This window comes from Ilyonectria robusta (genome assembly GCF_021365365.1).
Source record: "Ilyonectria robusta strain PMI_751 chromosome Unknown BGZ61scaffold_11, whole genome shotgun sequence".
Lineage (NCBI taxonomy): Eukaryota > Fungi > Ascomycota > Sordariomycetes > Hypocreales > Nectriaceae > Ilyonectria > Ilyonectria robusta.
Genome location: NW_025764445.1, coordinates 1193578 through 1207134, shown reverse-complemented (window position 1 = coordinate 1207134; position 13557 = coordinate 1193578). Strand labels below are relative to the sequence as shown.

At 47.3% G+C, this 13557-nt stretch overlaps 6 protein-coding genes across 6 annotated transcripts; 5 read left to right on the top strand and 1 right to left on the bottom strand.

Annotated features, from left to right (window-relative positions):
- Positions 1–416: 416 nt before the first annotated feature.
- BGZ61DRAFT_353409 (Alpha/Beta hydrolase protein) lies at positions 417–1900 on the top strand (the record flags this gene model as incomplete). Its single annotated transcript, XM_046240517.1, has 4 exons — positions 417–538; positions 601–776; positions 851–1212; positions 1271–1900. 4 exons carry the CDS (start codon positions 417–419, stop codon positions 1898–1900), a joined length of 1290 nt encoding a protein of 429 aa, XP_046103901.1.
- Positions 1901–2454: 554 nt separating this feature from the next.
- Positions 2455–3576, top strand: BGZ61DRAFT_352912 (uncharacterized protein; the record flags this gene model as incomplete). Its single annotated transcript, XM_046240465.1, has 4 exons — positions 2455–2559; positions 2644–2861; positions 2918–3257; positions 3304–3576. The coding sequence occupies 4 exons, from the start codon at positions 2455–2457 to the stop codon at positions 3574–3576; spliced, it is 936 nt and encodes a 311-aa protein (XP_046103900.1).
- A 1071-nt stretch (positions 3577–4647) lies between these two features.
- On the top strand, positions 4648–5825 carry BGZ61DRAFT_533271 (putative oxidoreductase; the record flags this gene model as incomplete). Its single annotated transcript, XM_046253981.1, has 2 exons — positions 4648–5242; positions 5299–5825. 2 exons carry the CDS (start codon positions 4648–4650, stop codon positions 5823–5825), a joined length of 1122 nt encoding a protein of 373 aa, XP_046103899.1.
- Positions 5826–6173: 348 nt separating this feature from the next.
- BGZ61DRAFT_353914 (uncharacterized protein) lies at positions 6174–7189 on the top strand (the record flags this gene model as incomplete). Its single annotated transcript, XM_046240566.1, has 2 exons — positions 6174–6431; positions 6482–7189. Coding segments are annotated over 2 exons (966 nt in total), but the record flags the coding sequence as incomplete, so codon positions are not given.
- Positions 7190–8563: 1374 nt separating this feature from the next.
- Positions 8564–12061, top strand: BGZ61DRAFT_453275 (uncharacterized protein). The gene is made up of 7 exons (XM_046246058.1): positions 8564–8856; positions 8922–9657; positions 9709–9866; positions 9917–10286; positions 10344–10694; positions 10801–11498; positions 11570–12061. The coding sequence occupies exons 1-7, from the start codon at positions 8730–8732 to the stop codon at positions 11803–11805; spliced, it is 2676 nt and encodes an 891-aa protein (XP_046103897.1). The 5' UTR covers positions 8564–8729; the 3' UTR covers positions 11806–12061.
- A 791-nt stretch (positions 12062–12852) lies between these two features.
- Positions 12853–13438, bottom strand: BGZ61DRAFT_533269 (uncharacterized protein; the record flags this gene model as incomplete). Its single annotated transcript, XM_046253980.1, has 2 exons — positions 12853–13128; positions 13376–13438. 2 exons carry the CDS (start codon positions 13436–13438, stop codon positions 12853–12855), a joined length of 339 nt encoding a protein of 112 aa, XP_046103896.1.
- Between the last annotated feature and the right edge of the window lie 119 nt (positions 13439–13557).

The following is a 13557-nucleotide window of genomic DNA, read 5'->3' as shown; positions in this document are numbered from 1 at the left end:
TCCTTGTGCGGAATCCGCGGACAGAACGAGGGGTACGGCCAGCTTGACCGGGGCAAAGATGCGAGAGATATGGCCGAGCAATTGCAAATCCGATGGTTTCGCATCTTGGTGGTGTTATCTTTCTTCGGATGACGGCCGAATGACTGAGCTGCATGCTTGGTATCAAGATTGGACATGCCAGCAATGCACTGAGTGAGTGAGTGTTTCGACACGTTGTATATCAATTGCGAACAATGCAGCCAATTCCAGTCGTATACCGGGAAAATCCTCCCTCGATGAGGGAACCTAGTGTTTGAATTTACTGCATTTTCGTTGCGCGCACGTCACCGTTGCCAAGGCCCAAGTTTTGGGTTTCAAGCTGCTTTTTTCTTCTCTGCCGGAATCCTGTCTAACTTTTTCGACCCAGTCTAACCTTGATGAATGCACTGACAATTCCCACGACCCGACCTAACGCCCCAAGATCCCCAACGCCCATAATAGACAAATTCGTCGAACTCGCCAAGGAAAAGGGGACTCCAGTCATTGCCGTCATTTTCAAGTATACCGCCCTCTACGACCGACATACATGCTTAAGATGAAGGATAGCTGACGGACACAAAGTTATCGACTAGGCCTTCCGGGTCTTTTGACGTCGCAAGAACTGCGAGAAGCCGGTTATCCTGCAAACAACGCACTTCTTGACCAAAAGACTTGTTTCCGATGGCTTAAAAAATACATTGGAGGCTTCGGTGGTGATCCGGACTCCATCACGGCCGTTGGTCAGAGTGCTGGAGCAAGTAAGTCGTCGCCGAGCTGAACTGCAACTTTTACCATCCCCCCTCCCCACCCCGGGTTCTAATTGATATCCAAGTATCTATCTGCTATCATTTGCAATCCTCGGAGCCTCTTTTCAGTCAGGCTGCAATTTTAGGTGGCTCCACCTTTGTTCAAAGTCCTGCATCTCTCGACACTGCTGAGGCGATATACAACAAGGTCACAGACTCCCTTAAACAAGCCGACCTATCACCAAATGACCGGATTAACGCATTGGTGACAGCGAATGAGGATGAAATCTTGGGCCAGGCTGACTTCACCTTGGGGCTCAATGTTGTGGCTGATGGGCAGGTGGTTCCAGACGCCGTCTCCTTTGACGGATTGCTCAAAGATAGCGACACCATCTTCCCGGGCAAACAGTGGTGTGAGCGCTTGCTCATCGTCCAAGGAAATTTCGAGGTGTGTCTTTTATTAATCCTTACCGCCAAAATCTCTTCTTACTGAACCCTTACTGTAGTCTTCTATCATGGGTTTCCTTGTCCTGGCGCCTAAGAAGAATGGAATAGCCAAGGTCTTCTGCGACTCTATGACGCAAACGTTTGAATCCAACCCCGCTATCGAACAGCTCCTCCATTTGTACGAGTTGTCAGTCGATACTGATGACGACGCGGCGCTCGTTTTCATTACGGCTTATCTGAACGACCTCTTCTTTTACACACCTGCTTGCCTCCTGGCTACACTGTGGCCGAAGGGCTACGTGGGAAATTTTAACGAGGGTAATCCCTGGGACGGTCCCAATCGCGGAAAAAGCAATCACATGCTCGATACAGCGCTTCTTTGGCAGCAGTACAATGATCGGTTATCGCCGTCACAGGTAGGCGTTGCCGAGGCATATGCTACTGACCTGGCCGCTTTCGTGGCCGGCCTGAATAAATTTCCTCTATTCAAGGAAAGCAATCAGCTAGTTGTGTGGGGTCCAAGCGATGGAGGCGTGACTCGTCAAGTTGCTAGCAGAAGTGAGGCGGCTTCCGGACGGAGGCCGGAATTCTTCGGCATCATGGAAGCCTTGGGTGGCTTGCCCGCCCTGTTTGCGGCTCATAGGGCGTTTTGTGATAATTTGTATAGTGCTAGTAGATCCCAAAGCTAAATGTGTTCTTTATCGAGCCTTTTTTCATAACCAACCACGATTTATGTTGATACCTTCGCATCGTGTGTATGATATATTAGAGCTTGATTGCTAGGTGGGAACGTCAGGCGTGATGATACCTTATCATATCTATCAATTCTTGGTAGATTGGGGGGTTATGTAAATTGAGTAACATGTATCATCACCTTGCAGTGGCTGTGAGAATACTTGGGCACAAAATCACAACGACTGTTCACAGCACAGCCAAAAATTGTAAGCATAGCTATGTAAATTGAATCCAGTCTGCCAAGATACGGTCGGATCCACACCAACAAGAGGATAGTAGAACGACAGGTGGGGGTGGGGTGTATTGTTATCAGTGGATTATAGCTCTTAGCTATCTCTACATCTGCGGATCCCGCATCTATCTTTCTCCTTCAGTACGCTACTTGTCTCCAGTTATATCCAACTTGGCTACTATATATAGGAACTGACTTAGTCTCTCTTCTATTTTCCTTTCAGTTTTGTGGCACAATATCTCAATCTATTCAGTATCAATCTCAAAATCATACATCATGGTGAACATTGCAGTAGCAGGCGGCAATGGTAATGTTGGCCGAACTATTGTGGAGGTTCTAAAAGAACAAACTCGTCATGCTCCATTCATCCTTTCTCGCCACGTATGTTTCCCTTCCGCATCGAGATCTAGCTATGGAAACAATTTTGACAGCATTTCTAATATGGATCATCATATACAGGCTGAGACTGAAGTCGGCGTTCCTGCTCTAGCAGTTGACTATACCAACATTGACTCTATCCGAGAGGTCCTTGAGAAGAATAACATCCACACTGTTATCAGTTGTGTTAATTATGAAGGCGATGCTCTAGCTGTGGCTCAATTGAACTTGATCAAGGCGTCTACCAACTCCTCTACCACAAAGAGGTTTATTCCTAGCACATTTGGTATCGCTTATCCAGAATCGTAAGTCAACACGTCTTCGCCCTCTTGTGATTTAGCTTGCTAACACATCTTTCTAGAGCTATTAAAGAGCTCCCTATGTTAACTGATTACTTCAAAGCTATTGGAGAATTGAAGAAGTCAGGCCTACAGTGGACTGTAGTCAACAATGGTTGCTTTCTTGATTACTGGGGTCAGCCTCATATTAAGAGCTTCCTTCGCCCGTCACCCTTTGGCATCGATATTGCCAACAGGGAAGCTGCTATTCCTGGTGATGGCAACACGCCTTTCTCTCTCACTTATTCCTTTGACATGGCAAAGTACGTGGTAGCTCTACAGGATCTTGATGAGTGGCCTGAGGTCTCAAGATTTGCTGGCGATATCATTACATGGAATGAGTTTCTAAGTCTCGCGGAGGAAGTGACTGGCATGCCAACCCACCTTAAACTAGCCTATAGAAGCCCAGTCTGCTAACTTACTGACAGGTTCCAAATTCAAGGTTACTTACGACTCTATTGAAAAGCTGGAAAAGGGGGAAATAACCGAATTGCCATCCCAAGTGCCTTGTTATGCGTTTATCCCCAAGCCGCAGTTCCAGGGGTTCATGTCCATTTTCACAAAATGGACGGCAAATGAGAAAATTTCTCTTATTCCAGCGGAAATGAACTCTAGATTTCCAGGCATCAAGCCTCTCACTGTACGAGAGATGCTCAATGTTTGGAAAGATGAGTCAAGTTAGGTCCACCACTCGATTAGTGTTTATTAAGTTTAGGGTAAATTCGATTGGAAAGATACAATACTTCTGGCAACAAGAGATCTATTTATGTGAAACTTCCTTTCTGTCGGAGTGGATTGGGTGAAGGGACACAAGGATTAACTACCTCCAATTTCATACGGGTTCACCTACCATCCCGATTTACACCTAATTTGTAAGGCAACAGCCAACATTGACGATCACAGAGCCGACAGCAGTGTCTCCTCTTTTTTAGCTAGTCAGATCAATCACATCATACAATTCCTATGCTTCCTGCTGCAGCTCTAACTTTCAATACCCCTTGACTGTCATAAGCCTCCACCTAGGTCACGAGACCCACTAGACCCCTACAACAGCTGAGGTACCTAGAGTGACCTAAAGCATTGCTGGAATCAACTCCGCCTAATTCTATATATAACTTATTCTGTGTATTCTAATAGATTCCTAATAGCCCTTCAGCTAGACAGTTAATGCATATAATAACAATAGCTAGCGGCAAATCCCCGTCTTAGATGTCCAGTGCTATTCCCCATGGATTCTGTAATCCCTACTCTCCAATATATTGAGCGTCATTAGCGGGCGATTTGCGTCTTAATCCGCCTGTTATCATAGTTTAGCAAGCCAACAAGGTGCTAGAATGCTCCTATTCATTTTCCGTAATAATGGAATGTAAAGAAGCGTGCTGGAAGACCGCTTGATACTCGAGTGACGCTGATACAGGTAGTCGGCCGTCTAAGCCTCCCTTTCGCACACCCGTTGGTGCGCACTCTTGAGACATCAGGCCGTCCAGACACATGGCGCGATATATGACCTGCATCTGTCAGCTTCGGAGTTCAAGTGGAAACCTGGAGCCCGCAAGTCCACCACGGTCCAATGGCGATAACACTGGTCGCAGCGCTCCGGCTTTGGACTGGGGTCTCTCCGCGGAGACTCTCCGCGGAGACTACCATATACCAGGCTTCGATGAACCGCTGCCGGGAATGGCTGGGAGAGTAAACCCATCTAGTTGTCACCGACTTCTTTCAATCTTTCGTCACTGTCCCGCCTCAGCACATCATGGCACCCATCCGCGTTGGCCTCATTGGGCTTTCAACATCTCATTTTCCCGAACCAGGCTGCTGGGCCGCGTTCGTTCATCTCCCTAGCATCCTAAACTCGCCGGACTACAAGCTAGTTGCAATCGCAAACTCGACTGTCCAGTCTGCACGCAATTCGATCGCAGCTCATGGTCTGCCGTCGACGACCAAGGCATACGGAAGCCCGGAAGATTTGGCCAATGAGCCGGAAGTCGACCTCGTCGTTGTTTCTGTGCGGGTCGGGAAGCACTTTGAGCTTACGCAACCCGCTATTCTCTCCAAAAAGAGTGTATTTGTCGAGTGGCCGCTTGGCGCTTCCCTGGCTGAGGCCCAACAGCTGACGGAGCTGGCCCAGGCCAATGGCGTCAAGACCATGGTGGGCTTACAAACCCGAGGGAGCAGACTCGTGCTGAAACTGAAAGAAGCCATCTTGAATGGCAAGATTGGTAAAGTTATCAGCTCGTCTGTTCTTGCATCGTCGAGTGTCGCTCCCACAGCCATATGCCCGCAGGGCCTTGAGTATTACCTTGATATGAAAAGTGCTGGCAATGAATTTTACATGTACTTTGGGCACTGTGAGTCTGGACCCTTTCTTCATCTGCTGCCACGCACGCATCTGACCACGAACAAGTTCTGGACTCATTTGTTGATATTCTTGGGGACTTTGTGAAGCTGCAGTCTATTTTGAAGACAAACTTCTCCACCGTCCCGATCGTTGGACCCGACGGCAACGCTGTAGACCCGGTACACATCAAGACTTCTCCTGATCACATCTTCATACAAGGTGTTCTGGAAGGCGGAGCAGTCGCGTCTATCGCGTTCCGCAAACCCCAATCTGCCATCGACAACACCGGTTTCCGTTGGTTGATTACAGGCACTGAAGGGGAGATTGTGGTGACTGCACCCGAAGAACACTGGCAAATGATCCACAGTGATATGAGAATGAAGATCAAACTTGGCAAGGCTGAAGAAGTTGAGGATGTGGATCTGAGCGGTCAAGGGCTGGACGTGGCAGCCGAGATTCCCGAACAAGGAGCCAATATTGCGCTGATCTATGATGCGTACGCGAAAGGCGACACCAGTCGCTACGCAACTTTTGAGTCTGCAACCAAGACACATCGGCTGTTGGAAGAAATTGTCCGAGAGGCAAACTTTTAGGTGTAGCGAGGAAAGGCAGAAAGATATAGGGGGAACTGGTACTGTAGAACGGCTAGTAGTTAATTTTGGCCTCAAATCGATTGAGCTAGTCGCAACTCGAGCTGTTCTACGTCATTTAATTGGTTGTGGAGGCTATTGCTGAAAATTGAAAAACGTGGTAAAAATATGCAGGATGTACTATCCGAGCCCCATCGCCACTTAGCAAAACCATTCTATCAACGCGCTAGAAACTATGCAAGCCCCGACGATATGGGGGTAAGTTTGCGATGAAAAGAAATATAAGGTGGACGCGCTAATGTTCTAGGGCCCAGAAGATGACTCTATACACTAGCCCATGCTCAATGCTAGTCGTTGATCGCATATTTCGAAGCTGAACATGTAATGTTCTCCAGAGCATCACTGAGCCTCTGTCGCAGTGTCCGAATTGCGCTGATGCTGAATCTACACAAATTCGACGGAGTTGACGAAAGCTCAACCTCCCCTCTGCAACCACCCCAAGACTGGACTTATTCAGAGGAACAGCGCCGAACACGGTGGGTGATATTTTGCGCTGACCGTCTTGTTTCTGCAACTACGAAATCGCCAACACTGATCCAGGATCCTCAAGTATGTCTTGCAGCTCTCTCATGCACACGTACGAAAATTGATCGATATAGATGCAAACCCGACTTCCTGCTTCTGATAAGGCTTATAGCAGTGGCCGCGAAGAGAGAACATGCATGTTGACAGATGAGCGACATGGAGAACGATATTCCGCTCTCGCAGCAAGAGTGAGAGTTTCACAGCTTTTCTACCAGATTTTGGACCACACCTCTCAAGTCAACCTGGCGACAAATTTGGATTCCAAAATTGACCCTTTCTGGAAGCGACACAGAGCTTTAGACAACGACTTGGCTATAATCTTATTATTACTGCCCGAGACTCTCCGTCTTCCCGCAAACAACCACTGTCAACACGCCTTGTTCATTCATATCCTTATCCATACGGCTACAATTTGCCTTCACAGAGCAGCTCTCTTCATGGTGAAGTCACAGACTCTCCCAGAGCACCTGAAGCTCGAATCTCAATATCGGCTTCTCCCGGCACCTGAGGACATCCTCAATATTTTTCGGATCACGTCTGATCTTCAAGTATCTCTCATGAACCCTTTAATTAACTTCTCCGCGTATATTGCGGCCCTGGTTTTTCTAGAGGACGTACTATCTGACTACAGTTCTCATGGAGAGAAAGACTTGGAGTTTTTACTCAAGATTATGATAGCTATAGGCAGGGGCAATGCAGTAACAAGATCCTTGGCGGGCCAATTGGCAAAAGAGATGACAGAACATGGTATCCAATCTTCGACAATCGAAAAGGTAAGATGATAGAATCGTGTCCCGTACAAAGCTAATAGTCGAATGCAGATTCAGGATCTAGAACCAGGACCGGAAATTGTTCCACAGCTAGCAGCACTCGGTCCCAACTCGGCTAATATAATTTTCAGTTTCAAATAATTACAACGGTAAGATGATACGTTGATTTGAGAGCCTTAATTAAATATAATCCAGCTCTATATTATATTTCTATAACCTCCAGTTTGTGTTATAATATTCTAAAACGGGGGAACTTGCCTTTTGGACCAAAACAATCACACCCACCAATTGAGGCTTGTAGGGTTGCTGAGATAACAAGAAGTATGAACTCGATCAAAATAACAACCTCCCGGAGGAATTGCACGTCAACCAAGTCGTCATGAAATCAGGGAAAATGAAGAAGATTGTGATTATATCCCTAACAAGAGAAGGTATCAAAATTGAGGGAAAAGAAACAGAATTGTTGGCCGTATGGCCCAAAAGCTAGAATAGACTGCAAGACTCAAAAAAATCGATGATGGTCCCGTCAACAGTTGCAGGCGAGTGGGGCCTTATATGTCCCGTAATCCAGCTAGCTAAGGCCTAGTCATCGGCCTCTGGGGTGTCAATCCGGTCCATCACAGTATCTTCGTGGATTATTAAGTGAATTCATTTATGGATAGCTATATTTATCTATCACAGTATTTTAACAACTGAGCAGAATAACTCATACACTACTATCTATAGCACCTAGGTCAGTTTTTGCTCCTTATATATGCCTTTGACTATCGACTGAATGTACTCGTTCAATCGGCTTCAATGTTGCGACACACTCCTATTGCGGAAGTAAAATGGATGCAACCGGAATGCTCAGGAATGCCTGATGAGTGCCAGAAGTCTCATTCACACAATGTGCCGCACCAGCTCCGACACCAATCCTCATCCAAATTAATGATAGGTGTATACGAGTATAGCATCTCCGGAGAGCGGCAGAGAAGGTTTACGTTAAAGTCCAAGTGCGATTCTTCATACCACTCATTGGCTACACTAGCATCCAGTATGGGGCGGGCGTCATTCGGGCCGATTGTGATGCAGGATTGCTGGCCAACAAGCGTGCGAGCAGGTCAGCCCATTAGGATAAGACAGATTGTTTTGTGACCTGCCACACAAGTCTCGGTACGAATAAAGGCAGGTAACTAGTGTGAGCAGCAGAGTACTGATACCTTCCCAGCTGTGACAATCACCTTCGCCACCTAACGGACTGGGGACGCCAGGTATCTTGTCATACGATTTAAGGTGAGATGAGACCTTGACAAGGTGAGACATTAGTGGCAAATCGTGCAGCCAAAAACAGCCTTTTTCAATCCTTGTGGGCTAGACACTCGAAACCGAGAAATGCGAGACCGAGGGACACAACGAGTAATATCTGAATGAATTCATCGGTTTATTCGTATCCCCATTCCCACGACTCCCCCCTCTCGTATGCCAAGCCAAATCGTCCGGGTTACTCTTTTCGCCGCAGCAATTCCTGGAATTTTACGGTAAGGCACCGGCTTTCCGTTCTCAGACAACCATGGCTCTGGAGAGTAAAAGAAACGAGGCTCTTCACGAACTGGAGGGCTTAGAGGCAGTGGAAGAACTGCCTCGATACGAAGATGTCCTTGATTCAAGTAGTGTACAGGGGAATGTAGAAGTGGCAGGTACGAAATTTTGCGACAGAACGAATGTCATCTTCCATATCGCACTGATTCTGATATAGCTCTAGATGACGGTCGTGTCAATGTGGACCCGGACTCAAGACTATTTCGGACACTATCACGGTTTGTTCCAGCCTCACCCACCACAGACGCCGAACGACCTGGCTCTTCTCAGTCAAGCCACCCTCCAGACTATTCGGAAAGTAAACCAGAATCTCCAACAGTGGAGCCGCGGCACTGGAACATCCGACTCAACATTGTCATTCAAATCGTTGGAAGTCGTGGGGATGTTCAACCTTTCATCGCACTGGGGAACGAATTACAAAAGTCCGGTCATAGAGTCCGCTTGGCAACACACAATGTCTTCGAGCAGTTTGTGACTGAACATGGCCTAGAATTCTTCCCCATTGGCGGCGACCCGTCAGAGCTTATGGCCTATATGGTCAAGAACCCAGGATTGATCCCGAATATGAAGTCTCTTAAAGTCAAAGAGATCAAGAGGAAGCGACAGATGGTTGCAGAGATGCTGAACGGGTGCTGGCGTTCGTGTTTGGATCCTGACCCCAAGTCAAACAAACCATTTGTGGCAGATGCTATCATTGCGAATCCACCAAGCTTTGCACACGTTCACTGCTCTCAGGCCCTTGGTATTCCCGTGCACTTGATGTTCACGATGCCTTGGTCAAGTACCAGGTCATTCCCACATCCTCTAGCAAACTTGAAAAGGTCAAAGACGACTGCGGTGAGTGAAGGGACTTCTAATTTTGTCTCATACTCTATGGTTGAATGGATGACCTGGCAAGGGTAAGCAACCCTGTTCCTTAATGGTTTTCAACTACCTGACAAATGGACTAGACTCGGAGATGTTATCAATGATTGGAGAAAAACGCTAGACTTGGAACCAGTGCCACTATCAGAGGGCCCTGGTCTCGCAGAAACTCTGAGGATTCCTTTCACATACTGCTGGTCGCCCGCATTGATACCCAAGCCAACTGACTGGGATAGTCACATAGGTACGGATAGTATGTCAATGATGAGATTGAGTGGATACTAACTTGAATAGATGTGTGCGGTTTCTTCTTCCGAGAACCCCCCTCGTACACACCTCCTCCTGATCTGGTCACCTTTTTGGATAAGGGTCCTGCACCAATTTATATCGGGTTCGGTAGCGTCGTGATTGATGACCCAGGAAAGGTTACAAACATCTTACTGTCTGCTATCGAGTCTACTGGAGTACGTGCCATTATATCGAGGGGCTGGAGCAAGCTCGGAGAAGCAGAAAACTCGAATGAAAACATCTACTACAGCGACGACTGCCCACACGAGTGGCTGTTCCAGCATGTAGTAGCTGTCGTGCATCATGGTGGAGCGGGCACTACTGCCTGTGGCCTGAAGTTTGGACGACCTACGACCGTTGTTCCCTTCTTTGGAGAGTAAGTAAACCTCTTGAAAACGTGAGCTATTCAGTGCAATTACTGACTTGATCGCAGTCAACAGTTCTGGGGTGATATGGCTGCGGCGGCGAATGCTGGACCTCGGCCAATTCCTTACAAAACCCTTGATAGCAAGAAACTTGCTGAAGCTATTCTCTTCTGTCTAAAAGAGGATGTAGTTGCATCCGCAGGGAAGATTGCTGCTAAAATGGAAAAGGAATGTGGCGTGAAGCGGGCCGCACAGTCCTTTCACGCAAACTTACCCATGGTCGGCCTACCTTGCGATATTCTCAAGGATCGTCCAGCAGTTTGGACTTATGAACGCAAGGATAAAGTTGTGAACCTCTCTGGCGTTGCCGCTGAGGTTTTGGTCGACCATCTCAAAGTCGATCGGAAGCATCTCAAACTGTGAGTAAAGATATCCTAATCTAAAGCTGTCCAAGTTCTCTTCACGCCGCGGAATGTCGGTGTATGCCTATTCATTGGGGTTCTTGATTACTAATATTCAATTCAGGCATAGTTCTTTGGAAATTCTCATAGAGAATCGACGATGGGATCCATTTTCAGGCACAGCATCGGCTGCAGTGGGAACATATTATGGCATGTTTTCTTCTGTTGCCGGTATTATTTCACGACCCATCGAAGTGCATCGTGCAGCAGTTTCCGCTAAGGAAGCTTCAAAGGCCGCCGACAACGTTGATGAACCCACATCAAGCCGTAACTCACTTTCCCCGACACCTTCCGCTGGAAGTTCGTCACGATCGATCCTGAGATCGTTACGCAAATCGTCATCTACGGACAATCACTCGTCGCACACTTCAGATAGTGTTTCACTCGACGGTAGGACACACAAGAGCAGCTCGGTCTACGATTCCAAATTAGTGTCATCGATGACCCTTGCATCTGCTTCTGGTGTCGGAGACTTCTTTAAAACCTACTCTAAGGGCGTCTTTGTCGACATACCACTAGCCTTTGCAGAAGGATCCCGAGCTCTTCCAAAGCTTTACGGCGAACAGGTGCGAGACTATGGCAAGGTCACGGACTGGAAGTCTGGTCTGATGGTGTCTGGCAAAAGTCTGGTTTTGGGCATTGGGGAGGGCTTTGCTGACCTGGCAGTTAAACCAGTCCAGGGCGCCGTCAAAGACGGTGTGGTAGGAGGTGTTTTAGGAGTTGGGAAAGGCTTGATAGGATTCTCTACGAAAATCTCTTCAGGTAAGCGTCTGGTTCTAAGCTGAGGTAAATCTCGGTGGTATATGGCAGATCGCTAACTAGCAGGATCCCAGCCGCTTTCGGAATCGTAGCATATCCCGGTCTTGGTTTTTACAAGAGCATTCGCACCGCGGTGAAGACCAAGACACGGGCGTCAATCATGAACGCAAGACGGCAGGAAGCTTCTCAGTTATTAAGCGACTCAAGAAATTCCCAAGTCCTTGATTTTCAGGAGGACGCTATCATTGACGCTTTCACGAAGGAATTAAGTGTACAGCCAGCTACTACTCAAACTGCTTGGGGCAAGTGAGGGAAGACAACATATTGACATTCACCAAACCAAATTCCCTAGATCTAGATTTATGCTTCTGTTAACCTCAAACGTCCTCTTGCCGTTGTTTTGTTCTCCTCTTCATTGCTTCAAAAATGGTGAAGTCGGAGTTTGCCCTCTGCTGCTTGTGGCAGAGGATGTCTCGCAAAATCTGTCGTACGTCATGGGACATGTTCAGTGAACCACGAATATAAATGTTAGCATCCTCATCAACGAGGAGTTGCCCTAACAGCTCATGTTCCATTTTGATCTTTTCCTTGGCCCCTAGATGTGCCGGCCCCCGAATACGAGGTGATGATCTGCAGCTGTCCGTGCAAGCTTTTCTCGGCGGCTTGGAATTCTTCATTGTATAGTAATTCACCTAGGATCCTGCAACCAAAGCAGAAGGTTATCAACCCGATTTCCTTATCGAGCTTAGATTTCTTAAAATATACTGGATAAAAACCTCTAAATAGATTGATTCCGGACCCGGTAGCCACTGTAATTATAGGTTAAGGCTAAGAGACGGGTGCTTTAAACTTGGATTTACGGATGCAACGATATGCCGTCCGAAGTGTATCGCTAGACATCCCCACCCCAGAAAGGCCCTTTCGTGGATTCAGCATGCCAAGTAGGTAATGCGACGTCAAGTCATAGACAACTCCGTCTGGATTATCTGGCTAAAGCATAGCAACATTTACAGCTAGCGATGCTAAATGAGGTTGAACAGTCGATACTGAAACGATCGAGTAATATCGAGACTTTAGTGCAGGGACCCGCTCGAAAAGGAACGAGAGGGGAATTTTCCAGGGACATTTAGGAGATGCGTGGCGTAAGATGAAAGCCAAGGTGATCTTTTTCGACGCACGATGCCGTACAGGTTTCCTTGTCCCGTGATATTGACCGCAAGGCTGATCTCGCCCCATCGGAGGGTGCAAACTGTTCCTAGTCTCGAATGACCTCTCGTGAGATAGGCGTGCGATCTCCACGTGCCTTTTGAGTGATGTGTGGATCATCCGTTGTTATCTCGTCGAGGAATTCAATCTTTCAAGCTAGCGTGTAAGGTCGAACTTGCTCTGCAATGTTGAGCTTTTTCACAAACACTATGAAGAGATCCGTTGACCAGTTGAAGAAATCTTCGTCTACCATTTCCAGGACGTCGTCGGCAAGGTAGAGGTCAAAGATTGGCTGGGCACCAAACTTGAGCAGAGCCTCTTTGATCTGTTTATCAAACTGGGTGTAGGACATATACTTGCTACTTCTCAACCCTGATATAGCAAACCTCATGCCTTCCAGGGAGGCTTGAGGCGGGGGAGAGATAAGCTAATTGGAGAAAGCAAAAGTATTGTTTGAGAGGTTATCTTTGCTATAAGTCAATAGGATAAAGGTGATTAGTATTTATTTCTATAATATAGTATATAAGATTTCCCTCGATGAGGGAACCTAGTGTTTGAATTTACTGCATTTTCGTTGCGCGCACGTCACAGTTGCCAAGGCCCAAGTTTTGGGTTTTAAGCTGCTTTTTTCTTCTCTGCTGGAATCCTGTCTAACTTTTTCGACCCAGTCTAACCTTGATGAATGCACTGAAAACTCCCACGACCCGACCTAACGCCCCGAGATCCCCAACGCCCATGATGACCCAAGTCATTCGAATCCCCCCTCTAGCCAGCACCCTATATGGCTAGCATCCGTACCAACCCAATACAATACAACAGCTCCTGGAACCAGGGGTCGTATTGGGGCCCGGCGATA